This window comes from Heliangelus exortis, chromosome 1 (genome assembly GCF_036169615.1).
Source record: "Heliangelus exortis chromosome 1, bHelExo1.hap1, whole genome shotgun sequence".
In the NCBI taxonomy this organism is placed as follows: Eukaryota; Metazoa; Chordata; class Aves; order Apodiformes; family Trochilidae; genus Heliangelus; species Heliangelus exortis.
Window position 1 is genome coordinate 22060217 of NC_092422.1, and position 18413 is coordinate 22078629.

General features: G+C 39.0%; 1 protein-coding gene across 12 annotated transcripts in view; it reads left to right on the forward strand.

The window, feature by feature from the left end:
- FRY (FRY microtubule binding protein) overlaps nt 1-18413 on the forward strand; it is a 229897-nt gene that overhangs the window by 173875 nt on the left and 37609 nt on the right. For 8 of the 12 annotated variants that reach the window (XM_071736952.1, XM_071736962.1, XM_071736884.1 and 5 more), the window contains 10 exons: nt 1093-1243; nt 1805-1908; nt 5342-5527; nt 7506-7704; nt 8299-8423; nt 9232-9419; nt 10318-10412; nt 12112-12713; nt 14412-14509; nt 14600-14770. In XM_071736952.1, coding sequence (XP_071593053.1) covers nt 1093-1243; nt 1805-1908; nt 5342-5527; nt 7506-7704; nt 8299-8423; nt 9232-9419; nt 10318-10412; nt 12112-12713; nt 14412-14509; nt 14600-14770 — 1919 coding nt within the window. The remainder of the gene's footprint in view (nt 1-1092; nt 1244-1804; nt 1909-5341; nt 5528-7505; nt 7705-8298; nt 8424-9231; nt 9420-10317; nt 10413-12111; nt 12714-14411; nt 14510-14599; nt 14771-18413) is intronic. The other 4 variants (XM_071736891.1, XM_071736902.1, XM_071736917.1 and 1 more) reach the window with 1 other exon arrangement.

Here is an 18413-nt window from a genome sequence, read left to right on the forward strand (position 1 = left end):
TCTGGAAACCTGAAGACATTTTGTCAAAACCAAGAAGTGATGTGCATTAGAAAACACTAGCTCTGATACTTTTGTAGGCATCAAAACACTTTTATTTCCTCTGGCAAAGATGACAAGCATCAGATGCGGGCTGTTAAAAAGATGAAAATGCTGAGCCTTACAAAACTTCCTAAAATTCAAAAGTGTAACAAAAAAACCCAGAAACAAACAAACAAAAACCAGAAAACCAGCAGAGCAAAAAATAATTCTCGTATCAAAAATTCACGAGGGCAGTTTTTGGATAAATGTCAAGAACAATCTTGGAAAGGATGCTCTCCATGGCACTGTATTGTAGACTGCCAGATCTGAGAAATAAATGACCAATGCAAAAAGCAAGAAGAGTGAGAGGCAACAAAATGCAAGAGATAGCAGAGCTGTGTGGCTGAGAGAAGACACAAAGTGGTGGAAATAACTTCCTTGGCCCACATCATTGTGGATAAAGCAAGTGGAAGAAAAAACCTATTTGCTTATTAACATGCAGCAGCTGTCATACTGAAGCAAAGTTAAATACATCTTTGAGAAACTCAAGTTATAATTGATCCCTGTTGAAAGAAAATTACTTTGAAGATGTTTTTTGCATTCTTTATACCTCCTTCCTAATTCAGGACATTCAGCAGCCTTTGTAGCATCACTCAGCAGGGCACTGGTGACGAGTTGCAAGAATGTGTCACTGCTACGTGGCTCCTTGCGGCAGATGGCTTCTGACAGAAGCTTTGTTGGCTGAACTTTTCTCTCCTTTTTGAAGAGAAAGTCTGTTGCTTGGTGCTTTCTGATCTGGATCCAAAGCTACTAAATGACAGCAGGGATTCAGCTGCAGCTCCTGTCATTCAGTGCAGCCTGCCTGGAATCTCTTTAATTTCCAGCAGAGTGAAAGAGGGATTAAAAATTCATCAGTTGTTATTGAACACAGGAATTTGCAAACCTTGTGTCATCTTATCACATTGTTCCAAACAGCTGAGTTGATATGTTAGCATAAACTCTATTTTAGTATTTCTCTGAAATGGGAACAAGACTTGGGTTTTATGAACTCTGTTTAATTGCTTTTGCATGCAGATGATCCTGTTTCTCCATACACAAGCTGGTTATTGAATATTGTTGAAACCAAACAACCACATCCCCTGCCCATGCCTTACACTGGAGGATGTTGGGCACCACTTGTGGACTACCTCCCAGAAACCATCACACCCCGGGGACCCCTTCATAGGTGAGCTGACACTTCAGACATGAGATGCTTCCTTTTACTGTTCGACCAACACCAATCTGACTGTACCAACACTCAGTACCAACAATCTGAAAAATTACACCGTCAGTTTCTGCTGGTTTCCAGAACTAAAAGCAACATGTGATGAAGGCTTGCAACTCTACCGGAGTTTCTACCAGAAAGCCTCTCTGTTTACAGTGTAGGACATTGCTTTCTAATAAGAATGAGACTGAAGAAACAACTGAAACAGAAAAGGAAATTTTCTCTTTCCCAAGCTTCTGTTGCTGTTATTCATAGCACTTTTTTCACCTTGATCTTTTATGCTAACTAGGCTACGTATACTCTGAAATTCCTCTCTTACATAATTTGTATTGGCAGTAATAGTGTTCTTTACAGTTATAGGTACTTACTTGCTTGATAATGTAACTAAGATATGGCATCATTAATTATACTGAGAAGAAAAGCTGTACATTTTAAAATGTAGAGATTGTACATTTCTTCATAAATAGCTATCATGTTATTTTTTCCTGTCTCCAAGAGGTGATACTGTGATTTAATTTCCAGGTGCAATATTGCTGTCATCTTCATGACTGAGATGGTAGTGGATCACAGTGTGAGAGAAGACTGGGCTCTTCACCTCCCTCTGTTGCTGCATGCTCTCTTTTTAGGTAAGACCAAGAAAACAATAAATAAAGTCTATTTCTGTGTTTTAGTTTTGCTGAAGCTGTACACTTTGGTTTCTTATATGTTTTTAGTTATGATTTCAAAATCCTGAGGCAAATACAGTCTCTGAATTATTTTCAAAATTTTGAAGCTTTTGAATATTTTGACTGATTTCGCTCAAACTTGAGAGGTGGGAAGAATTTTGAAGATGATTGACTTCCTAAAATATCTTTGAAAAATAATGAGCCTCCCTTCCTGCAAGAAAGGCAGGTGAAATTCAGCCTTTGTACAGTCAGGTTTGTGATGGGCAACTGGGCAATCAACACATACCTTAGACCTGGACTACACACAGCAGTGCTATCTCTTGCCTTTGCCAAAATATTATATAAGAGAGCCAAGATTACTGTACTGTGGAGGTGGTGAAGGCAGGATACAGACCACTGGAAAGCAAGCTTCATTAATTTCACTGCTAACGGGGTACCTTATAATAAGTGTCTGGCATTATATAACTGAGCAGAGAGGCACAGCTTTTTCCCCACTTCTCTGTCAGTTCTTGACCACAACATCATTCACCTGGAGGGTGACACCTTCCTTATCCTGGCGTCTAACATTATGGAAAGTGAGTGACCTAATTTTTAGCACACAAGATTATTAGCATTATAAAGTCATTCCCTAACCTTAACCATTGATAAGTAGTAGTTTTCACAAATGAACACAGCCAGATACTTGTGAAATAAATTTATTATAACTGGTGATCAGTCCACTTCTCATTCAGTCACTGTAGTTACCACTAAATCAACTCCTTGGCAATCTGAGAGGAGTCTGTTGTTTAGCTGGCAGAAAAGATCAAATTGGAAGGTGGTAGAATGCATGTGATATAATTCAGTATATAGTTGAAGAAGGTACCTCATTTACCTTTCCTGCTACTCTGTTATTGTCCTGTTTGGAATTTTTTATGGAATAGGGTTTTCTGAAAAAATGCACACTCATCATATACATATAGTTTTCTATATTACTATGTTGATTTCATCAAAGTTCTAATGAAACAAAAGAATAAGAGCCAGCCAGAACTGTGTTGTATGGGGCTTCCAGGGTGAGTTTCAAGACATTTCACAAACGTTCTCCACTTAAATGTATTTTGTAGCTGCCCATAACAATTTTTAACTTCTGTTTCTTTTATATTTCTGTGAACTTTCTTAGTGTAAGAGGGAGGTGAGGGAGAACTGGATACATGTATGAATCAAATCAATAACCATCAACTGATCAAACAAGGTCTTTAGTATGATTTGTAAGAACTGTGAGAAAACTGGTGCTTAAAGTTAGAAATTCTCAAAAGATTAAATGAGTAATTTAAGACAGGAGTAGTAGGCAGCAGTGTGGCCACTTCAGTTAAGGCAGCTGCAAGGAGCCATCAGAGAGCCACGCAAAGAAACGTATGCAGAAACAGAGTTATGACATTAGTAATCTATATTAAAAATATCTTTACTGATTTGTTCATGCAACAATATTTCAACATTGCGTTATTTCATAAGAAAAAAACAGAAATTTCTTAATGCTGTCTGAAACAGTCCCTCAGCTAAGAACTCTCAATTCTCAAATGTAAAATTAATGCTAAATATAACTGTTTTCGTGGTATGTAAAATGAGATCAAAGCCTCCAGGCTTAAAGTTCTGTTTCTCTGGAGTTGTTATATCACCTGTGAAAGATTTTCCTGTATTTTATAGTAGAATTCTGTTGTGATGATCTAAGGAAGTTGTGTGAGGCTTTAGCTGAAGTTATACACATGACTAAAAGTTAGGTATTTCTATTATTTTGGAATGTGAGCAGGCTGGTGGATTTGACCAAAAAGGAAATTGGAAACTGGTATGGTGGCTGACTGGAGAGCCAGTGTCCTTCCATTTACTGGAAGGAGTGAGAAAATACTAAAGGTAAATCACTTTGCAATGAATGCATTGAAAAAGTTATTGGTTGGTGTGTAATACTGGTAAGTGAGGTAGAGAGGCAGACTGCTGGTGTGAACCTGCATGAAGGGCAGCAATTTTTAACAGCATTGATGATAAAAAACTCATTTGCAACCAATGTAAATTGAGTTGTGCAGCCACACTCCTTTCCCATGAAACTGTGTCCATGTCACAGAAGTTTATCCTCTTGGGAACTCTTCCAAATTAAAAAAGGGCCCAGCACTGGACAAGCACAAAGACTGAATTGTCCTTCTCACTTCATTAGCATATATATGTGAATACTTTCATACAGCCCAAGGGCTTAACAGGATTTCAGACACAAGTGCTGCCAGTATAGAAGTTATTTTCAACTAAAAGGACATTTTCTGTCATTTTCAGTATATGTTAGAACAGGATAGGTGGAAGGAAATGGAGAAAGGAGAACAGGGGCAGAAACCTGAAGAAGCTGACAAAGACATGGGCAGGTTGTGGTCCTTTTGGAGAAGGCTTATGGGCAGATGAGTGTCATGGTTTGAGTAGACCACTCAAACCATGACAATGAGTAAGACCAAAGATCAAAGGACCTCTAAAGATCTGCCCCCAGAAGCCAAAGACAAGTTGTTCAGAGTATGGTAGCGTGAACAGCTTCATTTTTTTCAGGCCAGATAACAACCAGAGTGACTGGAATATATTAGAAAACACATTTCAAAAGACCTGTTGGCTGCTGCCTCTTAAAGTAATGAGGGAGCTGTTTTTTTCAAGAGGAATATATCCTGAGAAGAGGGGAGCTGAAGAAGAAAACAGTTCACTTTTTCAACACTGAAACTGTCCCTAAAAAGAAGAAAGTATTTGTAAATATCCTGGAAGATGCTGAAATAGAATTGAAAAGAGATTACTATCAAAGAGTGCATTTTATTTTATGAACATGTTTCCTTTATATTTGTAACTCATGATTTACTCAAGGTGTATTAAAATCTTACAAACAGTAGTGGTAACCAGATCAGTCTTTCAGTGCTAGATCTTTGGTTTCAGTTCTTCACCCTGAGCTAATGGCTAATTTCTCATGTTACTGGTAGGTGAAGTTCTTTTTCAAGGGATTTTTTCCATCAATTCCTTTCTTAATTTAAACTCCTTGTAAAACTGGTGTCTGTGCAAGAAAGCCAGATGCTGAGGTAAGCAATGTAATTACAACCACCATCAAGAACTTCTCATCTTTAAAGATTTTCCAGCCCTGTTAAAGTAACACTGCAGTGAGACAGAGTGCATAGAGTTGTATTGCTACACGTTGTTCTTTATCCCCTGTATGGATCCCTATTCTGGAAAATAAACATACACTGTCATTTGAAGTAAGAACACCCATAACTCCGTCCCAAAAAACTGCATCTTTTGTTTGCTTTTGCTGTTGTCATGAACTGCCTTGGAATTTTTGCTATTTCTGGAATGTGAACTTGTTTATTATTACTTCATGTTCAGTGACTGCTATAAACTTTTATTTTAGGTCTTGACCATTACCGCCCTGAGGTCTTTGAACACAGTAAAAAGTTACTGCTTCATCTTTTGATTGCATTGTCTTGCAATAGCAACTATCAAGCCATTGCATCAGTGCTTCTTCAGACCAGAGAGATGAATGAGACCAAGACTCTGACAGTACAAACAGCATACTTACCTGAATATCTTTATACAGGTAATGAAGCAAAAGAAGAAAAGAACATTGCATTATGCTGTAAGATCTTTGAAAGTCAGCTGTCAAGGTTACTTCCCTGAAATAAAAGTTTTGATAAATTGAAGTGGTAAAGTGGCAAATATGAACAGTTGCCATTAATACTTATTCTATGTGAACTACCTAGAGATGCATTCATATTATTATTAGATAACTTTTCATGATAGTGAGAAAGCTATCTGATGCAAGACAAAATATATGATGTAGAATTTTAAACATTATAGGGCCAATAATATACCTTCCCCTCTGGGAGCCAGGGCTGCTTTTAATGAGGACAATCACTCCTCAACCTTCAAAATAAATGAATAAATAATTCCAACACTGGAAGAACAGCAAGAATACGCAGCTCAGAATTTCCATTATTATGTTAAATTTCACATGATACACACCTCTGTTTTATCCCAGATACACCCCATTTGTGTCCTGAAATCTTTTTCTGCATTAGGAGGTTTGCTTCATACGTCTGTCAAGGCAGGTGTTCTATTAACTTTTAGCATATTTACCTCTTTTAAGGGATTGGTTGGAAATGGTTCAAAGAACACAACTAGCTAGATTTGCTATTATCATATAATATTACTAAAAATAAGTATATTGTTGTGATTTGAAGGAATCACAGAACCATTGTACAGTTATGGAGGTAGGATTAGTTGTGTGGGAGTGAGTGAGGAACTTGACTATAAAGTAAGAAATGAGAAGGAGAAATTATCAAATTAGTGACATTTCCATGGCCCCTTAGGAACACAAGCAAAAGTAATAAATAATTAAGCTCTAGAAGTAACTTCTTAACTGATTATTATTTGTATGAGATATAAAAAAAAATTACAGACAAGAAGGGGTATGAATTAATTTGTTTAGGTTTCATGCTGAATAAAGTCTGCACAATTATCTCATGTGTAAATTCCCTGTCTTGAATCCTGTAGGTCTCTTTTCCAGTGTATAACACTGAATTATTAAATACAGAATAAAACCTTACATTAAAATTACAGTAGAGCTTTTCTGCCAAAATGAAAACCTTCTAATTCATATCTCTGAAAAACATTATTGGTACCTTGTGTCTGGGCCTCTGAAGACCAAGAAGTTATCAGAACTTTGGATTCTTTTTTTATCAGCTAATACAAAGAGAGAGTGTGGGTGAGTAGTTTTAGCAAAGAATCTTAATTGAAATTATATCAGCTCAGGTTCATACCATATAATGTCAGGCAACTAAATTAAGTGTCTCGTGACCTGCAATGGATTTTGTCAGTAGAGAGACCACTCCTGCTCCCAGTCTTCTTGCAAGGCCATTTTTTCTGTTGGAGATAGAGCCTAAGATGATTAGCAGTCTAACCTTAAGAAAACAGGTCTTGGTTTCTATTTCCAGCCTCAAGTTGTGTGGCAAGCTTTTGATCCAGCAGAACTCTAAAAACAGAGGCTGAGAATATTTACTATGAATATCCCAGTGTTTATAGTTACTGAAGGTGTTGAAGAGAAGCCTTAAACATTTGTGCCTCACTTTCCATTACATCTGTGCAATTAGGACAACATCATCATTCTTAAAATTCCAAACTGCAGAGGTTTTATTTTCCTCATCAAACTAGCCCAGAGAAGTGAGATGAACTTTTCATGTACTTAGTTGACTTCAAAATTCACTTTACAGAAAAATCAGAGTTCTTATTATAAAATGCCGTGAAACATTTGATTTTCAAGTACTTCATCCTTTGTGCAGTAAAAAAAAAAAAATATTGACCTTGGTGTTTTTCATTTTCTATTGGATTCTGCACATTTAGAAACAGAGTACCATTCATTCCCACTGTCATTTGAGGGTTGTTGTGGTCTGCAGGTTTTCCCCGTGTTCCCCAGTAGAAGGTTTCTGCTGCTGACTCTGAAGAGAACATCTTGGCAGATGCTTTAATTCTGGCCCAGCAGTGCATTCCATCTTTATCTCCCCCTTTTCTGCTGGCAGGTGGCTTTGACTTTCTGCGGGAACATCAGTCGTCTCCGGTGCCAGACTCCGGCTTGAGCTCCAGCTCCACCTCCTCCAGTATCAGTCTGGGAGGCAGCACTGGAAATCTCCCACAGATTACACAAGAGGTTGAGGACATGGACACTGCTGCTGAAACAGATGAGAAAGCAAACAAATTAATTGAGTTTCTGACAACCAGGTAATGGAGATAACCAGAGGTTACGTTCGTGCTTTCTTGTCTTCTCCACAATTATCTGTAGCAATTTAAAAGGCTCAAAGGAAAATGACTGAGCTTTTATGGTAATTACAGACTCCCATTCCTCTTTTATTGATACCTATAGAAGTAGGAAGGTACTTAAAAGCATTAAGTGTCAAGAACAAGAGAAAAAATCTTGCCTGACAGGAATAAAATGCTGAATTGACTGATAATTTTCTGTTCAGCAATGAACTAATGGAAAAAGACAGTTTTATTACTATAAAATTAGATAGAAAGTGTACAGGGTGTAGTGAAAAGTGATGATAAATCCACAGTAAACCCAGCAGATTTTAGGTACAGTTTTAAATTAAAAAACAGATTTCTTCATGCAGTTGTCTAAATGCTATAACTTAGATTTTAAAAGAGTGATTTGTAAAGTGCAGCATAGGAATATTTGTAAAATTCTCTTCATTTGCTTGGTCTCCAGGCTATGGCCCTGGAAATATGTAATTGCCTTTACAGTCTATATATATCAACTGCTTGCATCTATCTCAGATAACTCAATCAACTTTTGCACTTTGTTATGTATTTTTTAAGGGCATTTGGTCCACTTTGGTGCCACGAAGATATCACACCCAAAAATCAAAACACCAAGAGTGCTGAACAGCTTACTAATTTTCTGCGTCATGTTGTATCTGTATTTAAAGATTCCAAGTCAGGTAGTAATTTTTTTTCCTTTCGTAACCAAAAGAATATTCCCTCCAGGTCACACTAAATGTTTAACCTGTTATTTAGGAGATCTACATATGCAGAAACACAACATATCTATTTTATGTTTTCACAAAGATGTATGACACATGAAAGAATGACTTTAAAAACTGTGTTAGATTGGGCTGTGGCTGAATGTAAATCAAACATTTCTTCAAAGCTATTAGTGGGAAGTCTTATGATTGCTTCTACTAGAGGAGAACCCCTTTATGTCCTGTTGATAAAGCACTTCCCAGTTACTAAGTAAATGTACTTCGTTATATTTCTTATGGCTATTAAAGCTTAGATTTAATTTATTATCTTTTTAGAGCTTAGGAAATGTACTGATTGTATTTTGAAAACCAACACAGTCACTAATTAAGTGTCTTCCAAGATCAAAGCAGAACACAGCATCAGTATTTATATTTAAGATCTTATTCAAAGCCTACTGAAGCTTATGGAAAGACTAATTCAGCTTATATTTAGGTTTGGGTCTGTTCAGAAGTTACTGTGTTGCTGCCAGCAAGAATAATGGATGGCTTCAAAGTTTGTCCAGGAACTGTAAAAAAATGTAAATCAGGTGAAGAATATCAGGTTTTTGCTGACAAAACATTTGCAGACTCAGAATTTTGATTTTGCAGTTTATTTTCTTGGATTCTGTGTGGAATAGATGTAAACAGTAGGAAACTCTCCCAAAACAAGACATTTCTGCATTTCCATTTCTCACAGGGTTTTCAGGTGTGTTGGTTCAGCCTGTTCTGACACCCTTTTTTTTTTGCTTAGGTTTTCATTTGGAGCAGCACCTGAGTGAAGTTGCATTACAAACAGCTCTTTCAAGTTCTTCAAGACATTATGCAGGTCGCTCTTTCCAGATATTCAGGGCCTTAAAGCAGCCCCTTTCTGCACATGCATTATCTGACCTCCTGTCAAGATTGGTAGAAGTTATTGGAGAGCATGGAGATGAGATTCAGGTATGCATATGTACATAATGCTTCTCAGTGCTGTTGATTCAATGTATACTTAATATAAAATTACCTTTTTGAAAAGGTGTTCTGGAATCAACTGATGGAAAGTAGAATATGGCCTTAGAAAAGTTTACTGAATCCATATGTATTTTTCAAAGCCTTCTTCAGGCTGTTACAATTTGTACATAGTTCTAAAGAGAAGAACTAGAAAATGTCACTCAAAATGAAATCTGTATGATGACCAATTTTTCCCTTTTCACACCTTAATTTGTGCTTAAGCACCCCATCATCCTGTCTGCTGATTTAATCTGGTGACATGGAGCAGACACCACCTCATTTCTCAAATGTTAACATCTTTTGAAATAAAGGCACACCATCCCTAACAATAAAAACTTATACTCCCCTGGTACGACTCAGTACTCTCTGAGTGAACTATGATGTTCACTTGGTTTGGCTGAACAGATTGTTCTCTCCTGAAATTTTACAATCAGAGTGTATTGTGAGGTTCAAGACTTAATAGAGAACTGCTAGCTCTTAGTTAGAAACAGGCTGACATCACCTCCATATGTTACTGAGGTAATGAAACTGCCACAAGATGACAGTAATATTCTGTCACAACTCCTTGTGCAGGATTTAAATCAGTGACCTGCAATTCAGAGGTTCTGTGCACCATTACCAATCTCCTGATGAAATACGTGTCCTTGCATGCCTTCATAGATCATTCAGAGGCAGAAAATAAAACATGGTTGTAATGACAATCTAATGTTTAGGGCAGTGGATGTGACTGTTCTTTTTTCAGGAGGAATTACAGGTTTTCAGTTGGTGCCTATTCTCTTCATGAGCTGAGTATTTTTAATTTTGCACTATTTTTAATGTCTTTGTTGAAATGTTTCACCATTAACAGGGGTATGTAATGGAGGCACTACTTACTTTGGAAGCTGCTGTGGATAATCTGTCTGACTGTTTGAAGAACAGTGATCTTTTGACAGTGTTGTCACGGTAAGAATCTGTTCTCCTATGTCTCCTGTGTCATGATACTGTGTGAGTTCTGCAAACTGACAGCATAAAATTATTCTGATAAAACTGAGCTCATCTGTAACCTTCAGGGAACTGCACTAAGAGGACTTTTCAGCCAAATTTTTTAATAGCTTCAATAATTCATAGAACTAAGGGACCTTTACAACACATTGTAGATTTTGCCTTGCTCCACTTGGCTATAACTTACTTTAACATCCTTTGAAAATGCTGTACTTTTTTTCACCTTTGTACTGTATACCTGAAAACATATCTGGAAAGAAACATGGTGTTTAGAATGTTGGTTTCATACAGGCTGTTGTTCTCAGATTAAATATTCCCCAAGAGGTAAATGATGATGGTTTGTTTCCCCAATAAAACTAGGGAGAATTTTATCCCAGGTGTACATAACCTGTGGATTTTGCCAAACGTGTAGACCATATTTGTGAAGCCCATGTCCTTCAGGTAGGCCTTTGTACAGGTTTTGTTCCATAACACAGCTGTTGACAGTACTGAGAGAGATAAGTGTCTATCTGACTTATATTAGCAACAACAGAATAGGGAACATGTTTGAAAAATGTCCATAAGTTACAGTGCTTTACATGCAGAACTAAAATACAAGGGCTTATTCCTGAAGCCAGTAGGCAGGGTGCAGTTACACTGCAATGGCAGAACCCAAGTATTGCCTTGTGACAGACTAGAGTTGGGGAAATACAGTTTCTGCTTCCTAAACTAAGAGTCATTTCTCTTTCTTTAGTGCATATTTCAGGAAAGAGCAGGATGGACCAGAAAATTAGAAACACTCCAGAAATCAATGAGATTCAATGTTCTTTACCCAGATAGTGCTGATTCTGTAAAATTCCCTTCAGATCTTATAGACAGCAGGGACTCATAGCATATAAGGTAGGGATGGGACCAGAGAATCAGGAATTAGCTCCTCTCCAGAACAAATTTCCCTTGCACGTGTCAACAGAGCATGCTCATCTGTATGGATAATTGGTAGGGATTCTGTGGATCATCACGTGACAGTCCATGAGAAAGCATCAGTCACTGAAATTGAAACAGCTCAGTTTCCTGTAAACTATCCTGGAGATCTTTGGATACAGACAGAGGAGCATGCAATGAGGTCAAGGCTTCTGAAGGACCTATGCTAGCAAGAAAATTGGCAGCTATGAGGTGACGAGTTTCTTAAGGATAAGTGGCATATTCATGGTTCTGCTTAAGGTATGCTGGTTTTCATGCCCACAGTTCTCCCATTAGCCAGTAAACCATTGTGTATTTTGCCTGCCAGCTGTACAAAGTTCGGGGTTGCTCCACTGATGAGGTAATTTTAAAGACTGAAGTTGTTTTCAGTTCTACCACTGCTCCAATATATGAACATTTCCACAAGTCACATAGTAGCTCTGTATCTCCTATCCCCATGTCGTTCTTACTTATCTAGACTGTAAGCTATCCTGCTCTGGTTTGGTACAGTGCCACAAGAACCTCACTGTCATCGTGTATGTGGACACCTCTAGAAAAAACACGCAGGCTGCAATAGTGTGGTGTTTCCCTATTTAAATACTTATCTACAGTGTGATAAACACCTAACTTGTATCCAATCTGTTCAAATTTCAAGCTGTACGTTCACATGGTACATATTACCATGCAATATTACAATGTATGTTGTATCTTTTGGGTTCAGTTCATCTTCCCCAGATCTGACCTCGAGCTCCAAACTGACCGCAAGCCGGAAGAGCACGGGGCAGCTGAATGTGAATCCTGCAAGCAGTAACACAGCCACTGCTGAGCGAAGCAGGCACCAGAGGAGCTTTTCTGTACCCAAAAAGTTTGGAGATGTGGACAAGTCCTCAGACCCACCACGCAGTGCCACGCTAGACAGAATTCAGGCATGCACCCAACAAGGCCTGTCCTCTAAAACCAGAAGTTCTTCTTCTCTGAAGGACAGTCTCACTGACCCATCTCACATTAACAACCCAACCAACCTACTGGCCACCATCTTCTGGGTTGCTGTGGCTTTGATGGAATCAGATTTTGAGTTTGAGTATCTAATGGCCTTGAGGTTACTGAATAAACTGCTGGCTCATTTGCCACTAGATAAAGCTGAAAACCGGGAGAAGTTAGAGAAGTTGCAAGGGCAGCTGAAGTGGGCAGACTTCTCAGGACTTCAGCAGCTACTCCTGAAAGGATTCACCTCCCTTACTACCACTGATCTCACACTACAGCTCTTCAGTTTGCTGACACCAGTGTCTCGAATATCCATGGTGGATTCCTCTCAAGCTATAGGTAAAAACAGAATACTTTCCTCTCAGTCTCCATTGCTTTTATATTTGATGACAGACCGTATTAGGATATCTGCACTAAGCCAAAAGTGGCAATTTTTTCTTTGTCTTCTGGTATAGAACTCTCTTCTAATAATGTAGTTTTGTTTTGAGTTGGGTGGGCTTTTCAGAGGTGTCGTAACAACATAATGTGTTTCTGAAAAGTGAATCTATTGCACAATAGGGTACTGGAGGAGAACACTCGTTATTTCACATTTAATTTCTAGTGCTTAGCAGCATATAAAGTTTCTGAGTGCTGACAAAATAAACATGTGTAAGGAGATACTGCCAAATTTTTGAGAACCTATTTTGGCCAGTTTTTCTACTGAATTATTTTCAGAATATTGGAAATTATTTGATTTTAAATCGGTTCTTCACAAGATTTTTCCTCGAAATGTAAATATTTACAACTCTTGTGTGCTTTTTAGATAATCCGTAGTAGCACATTAGTGAGTGAAGAGGGAGGCTTGGGTTATAAAGAAATAATGTAATATTTTGAAATTCCCAATTATTTTGTTGAGATTTTGACCACTTCTTATTTTAATTTCTGGGAGAGAGTTTATGTTATTGTTCCAGATTTTTACTCCTCTGCCTCAGATATTAAAACAGTTGTTCAGGCTTCACAACTAAGTCATAGCAAGCTCATACACAGAGTAAGGGGATGAATGCCATGAATGCCCATCTCTAAGCACCTGTGTGTGGTGCCTGTGTTCCAAACTTTGGTTGGGCAATTCACATGTGGGCAGTGACAGTACCATCCAGAGGTATCTTTTTCTTTTCCCAGGGTATAGAGGAAATCATGGGAAATCTCGCTCCTGACTTAGGCAGCTTGTTTAGTTGTGTAGAATGAGAGGGAAAGATCACATTCTTTCTTTTCAAAAAACACATTGTGTATGGATATTCAGTGACTTCTGAGCTTCCACCTGCATTGGGGCGGTGTTTGTTACAGCTCCCTCCCTGTTACAGTCCGTGCTTTGAGTGGTTCATTCACTACCTTGAGCTGTGAGTTGGTGCAGAAGAACTGAATCCCAGCTCCAGACAGAGCCCTTAGGTTAATGACAGTGGTTGGGACTTGGCACTGGAGCCATCTCATAACTTCAGAAATACCCATTTGAGTAGTCTCATCCAAACAGTTATATCGGGATCTTGTTTGTTATTATTGTTAACTTGAACAGTGCAAAACACTGTAAGCTGTGCCTAGCAGTCTACAGCAAAACAGTTGCAGGTTTACAAATAGTAACAAATAGTTTACAAATACTTCCTGAATTTCTTTTCATGTTTTAGCAGCAGTAATGAAAATGCCACCAATTAAGACTCGACAAGCCAGCTAAATGGAAAAGATAAACATACTCTCTAGTAGGAAAATAATTTATACTTTTGTGAGCTATTGTGTCCTGTAAATACCTGTTGGTCATCTAATGTTGGCAAAAATAGATTCATGTTTTATAACACTACTGTTGCCTACATAATATACTGGATTTTCAGATTAAGGCCCTTTTAAGATAAGTTCTCCGTGGTCAGTGGCATGAACTACTCGACAGTCTGTGTGAGTTTACAGCCAATATAATATTGAAGCCATTTCATCCCACAAAACACCAGTTTCAAGATCACTGTGACTCTTGTGTCTAAGACACCCATTTTGTTCTGTATTTTCCTGTTCTAGGATTTCCACTGAACGTTTTGTGTCTCCTGCCCCATTTAATTCAGCATTTTGACAGCCCAAACCAATTTTGTAAAGACATAGCTGAAAGGATTGCTCAGGTATCAGTTATTTACTGTTTCATACATCCTCAAACCCTATAAAAGGCAGTTGCCTTTTTCTTCATAGTTCTAATGTTTATATTTAATTAGGTTTGTTTGGAGGAGAAGAACCCCAAGCTATCAAATCTTGCACATGTCATGACCCTTTATAAAACACACAGCTACACAAGGCACTGTGCTACCTGGGTAAATGTGGTTTGCCGTTACCTTCACGAAGCATTTGCTGACGTTACCTTGAGTATGGTTACATATTTGGCTGAGGTAAGTTTTTTAAGGTTTTTTTTTTTTACTGTTTTAGCTCTTCTGTAGCCCAACAACCCATCTAGCTGAAGTCTGCCTGCAGATCCAGTTGGCAGCCGGTCACCAGTGGATCAGTGTTGGGCCCAATTCTGTTTAATATCTTTATTGATGATTTAGATGAGGGGATTGAGTCCATCATCAGCAAATTCACAGACGACACTAAGCTGGGGGGGAGTGTGGATCAGCTGGAAGGCAGGAGGGCTCTGCAGAGGGACCTGGACAGACTGGAGAGTTGGGCTGATTCCAATGGGATGAGGTTCAACATGGCCAAGTGCCGGGTCCTGCACTTTGGCCACAACAACCCCATGGGGAGCTCCAGGCTGGGCACAGAGTGGCTGAGAGCAGCCAGGCAGAAAGGGACCTGGGAGTCTGGATTGACAGGAAGCTGAACATGAGCCAGTAGTGTGCCCAGGTGGCCAAGAAGGCCAATGGCATCCTGGCCTGTATCAGAAACAGCGTGGCCAGCAGGTCCAGGGAAGGGATTCTGCCCCTGTACTCAGTGGATCAAGGGCTGGACTTGATGATCTCAGAGGTCCCTTCCAACCCAGCCGATTCTATGATTCTATTACTGAGGGATTTCTGTATCTGTTATTTGTAATTCAGAATAAAAAGCAGAAATTAGTAGAAAGAAAGGGAATCACTATAAGGAATCAATATTGAACACTAAACCAAAAAAGAGCAAAGGTTGTGCGTGCTGATACATCTTAAAGCAGCTCCACTCATCAGCTGGTCAGATTTTCCCCTGTGAGAGAAAGAGAAACTGGATAACATTTAATTAGATTCTGCTGAGGAAAGCATGAGAAGGACTGATTCCAGAAAGGGTTTAGCAGCACAAATAAGGTATCATGACAGCTTACTATATAAGGATCTTCTTGAAATACATATTTTTATATATTCCTCCTCCTCCTTTATAGCATGTGGTTACTTGATCTTCTACCTCCGGTGTCAGATCAGAATCAGGACTCCATTTTCTTGTAGAGTTCCCAAATTTATCTCTTCTAAGCTGTAGTGAGATGCCTTAGATCTCCTTTCTCACCCACGGAGAAGGCAGTTTCTGCTGCCTGAAGCTGCAGCTCTTCACCTTGTTTGTACACGGATTCTCTAAGTAAACTGTCATATCAGCTCTTGACTGGTGGTGAAAGCTGTAACCCTCCTGTAGGAGACTGAAACAAGATCCTGAAGTTTTTCGGTCTGATTTCAAACTCAGAGACCTGGTAGAGCTATTCACTCTTCAAACACGACTCAATTCTCCAGTCATGTTTTTCCTTCACAGCAGAAACTTGTATTTCTAACAAATGCTGTAAAAATTGAAGTTTAAACTCTTTCTCCTTTGCTTTCCCAGCCTCAGGAAAGTGTTTTCCCCTCTGTTTTCCCTTCAGCCTTCTCCATACAGTCACTAGTGCTGCTGCCCTTCCACAAAGGTCGTTTCACGTGATCTCACACCCTGTGAAATGGCCTTAGGTGTCCATCTGAAGACTCCTTTTTTGCACTTGCCCCTTGCTGTAGGATGGCACCACACTACTATATTAACAGCAAGTCAGCCAGATTTTTTACCCTAATTAAGTCAGATTCTTCACGTAACTCCATCATTGCAGGGTGACAAACTGGTAAGCACAACTTCCTTTCCCTGTATTTACACTGACTGCAGCTCTGTTGAGTCATGTCTGGGGAATATTTGTATGGGCATAGAGTAGCAGCCAGTCTGGAGGAGGAGCAAGGGACAACGAACTGAAAGAGATTTCCCTGTCACGTAGAATGTTTCTCCTTTTCTTCTTGGTTAATCCCAAACCAAGATAAAGAATGTGCTCCTGTTTACAGTCTGCTGTACCCTGACTGTGGGACAGACTGTTCACAGGTAAAGCCAAATAGGTGAACAGCCCTACTGGGCAATCTGCAGTTGGATGTTACAGAGCCATGAACTGTAACAATCCTGGCTCAGTCCACAGGGCTTGGGTCTGAGGGAAATCGTGAGACATGCAGTGCTTAAGAATAACAAAAGAACTCTGTGTTGCAAGTGTGGCCTTCCAAGCACACAGGTGAACCTTCAGAAGGAGACTTTCTAATGCAGGCTCATAAGGCTATGAGAGCAAATGCTCTCAGCAGAAGGTAAAAGCCTCAATTAATGCCATTGAGGCAGACAATTTGTATTTAACCTATTCGATGGCAGGTAATTGGTTGTCAGCTAGAGGTATGATAGTGGTAAGACGTTTTAGTCGTGTTGTTATCACAGCCTTACAGTGACAAGCAGCACTCCTTACTCAATTTTACATATTGAAAAGTGATCCACTTTTACATCCATGAAAAGTGATCGTTTCTTCTAGAAAAATACTTTAGGATCTCAGTCCATAGGTGGTGAAAAATCACTGTTTACTAAGTGCACTGGAGCTCTGAACCTCCACTACCAAAATTAACATACATGTTAGTGAAAGCTTACTTGGATTTTATGTTAGATTTTTGCATACTAATTTCCAAAAATCTACCTTGTACCATCTGAGCAGATTGATTCTAGGAGGATACTGAATTGGCATGGGTCACATGTTAAACTAGCCATTCCTTAAGTTCAGGATCATGCTTGTACTTACATAGCTAATGCTATTAATACAGAAAGGACAAAAAACCCCATAGTGGATAGTAACATGTTCATAATAGATATTTCCTCCTTCTCCTCCCTGTTAGATAGAGGATTGCTTGTGATAGAAGCATGAGCATTCATAACCCGTTCAAAGCCAAGGAATCATTAATTGGTTTTGTTGCAAGGGGAAGCATGTCCTAGCTCAGGCTTTATGCCACTAATGGCTTGTCTCTCAGACATGGCTTATCAAGTGCCTTCTTTATCTCCTCAGTGGACACAGAAAATACTTGTTTGACACTACCATAGCCTAAGAGCTCTGTATCTCTTCTCACCTGCTGCTGGATTTGGAGGGACAAAGGGAACTGTCTCGTGGAGCAGCACCCCAGCAACCACTGGGGTTGTTTTGAGTTGGGTGGGCTTTTCAGAAGTGTCATAACAACATAATGTGTTTCTGAAAAGTGAATTTATTGCACAATAAGCTATTGGAGGAGAACACCCATTATTTCACATTTAACAATGCAACCAGCAGCATCCAGCCAGGCAGTGCAGCCCTTTGAGGAGCAGGCTCTGCTCTCCCCCAAGGTCTAGGTTGGTTGCTGCTTCAGGAAAGGGACAAACGTTGCTAACAGAGTGTCAGTCCCTAAATCTGGGTAAGACTTGGATAGTTACCACATAAGAGATGAATCTACAGTTCTTCAAAACAGTTCATATGGACCAGAATATTAAAAAAAAACAGCAAACAAATCGAACTAAAATAAGACTGAGAACAAGTATGATTTGCTCTTACAAATAGAGTGGAAACTCTGTTCTGGAACTTACCATTCCAGTTTATGTGTTACCACAACCCTATCTTGTATCTGCTTTTTTTACTTCTGGCAGCAAAATAATTCTAAATGCATTTTAAAGTTGTTGTTCTTTTTTTAAACTGAAGTACTTGTTACAAATGCATGACATATTTAACTACACGCTTGGACTATCAACCACCACATATACTCATCCAAACAAATTAAAACCAACACAGTTCACAAATGT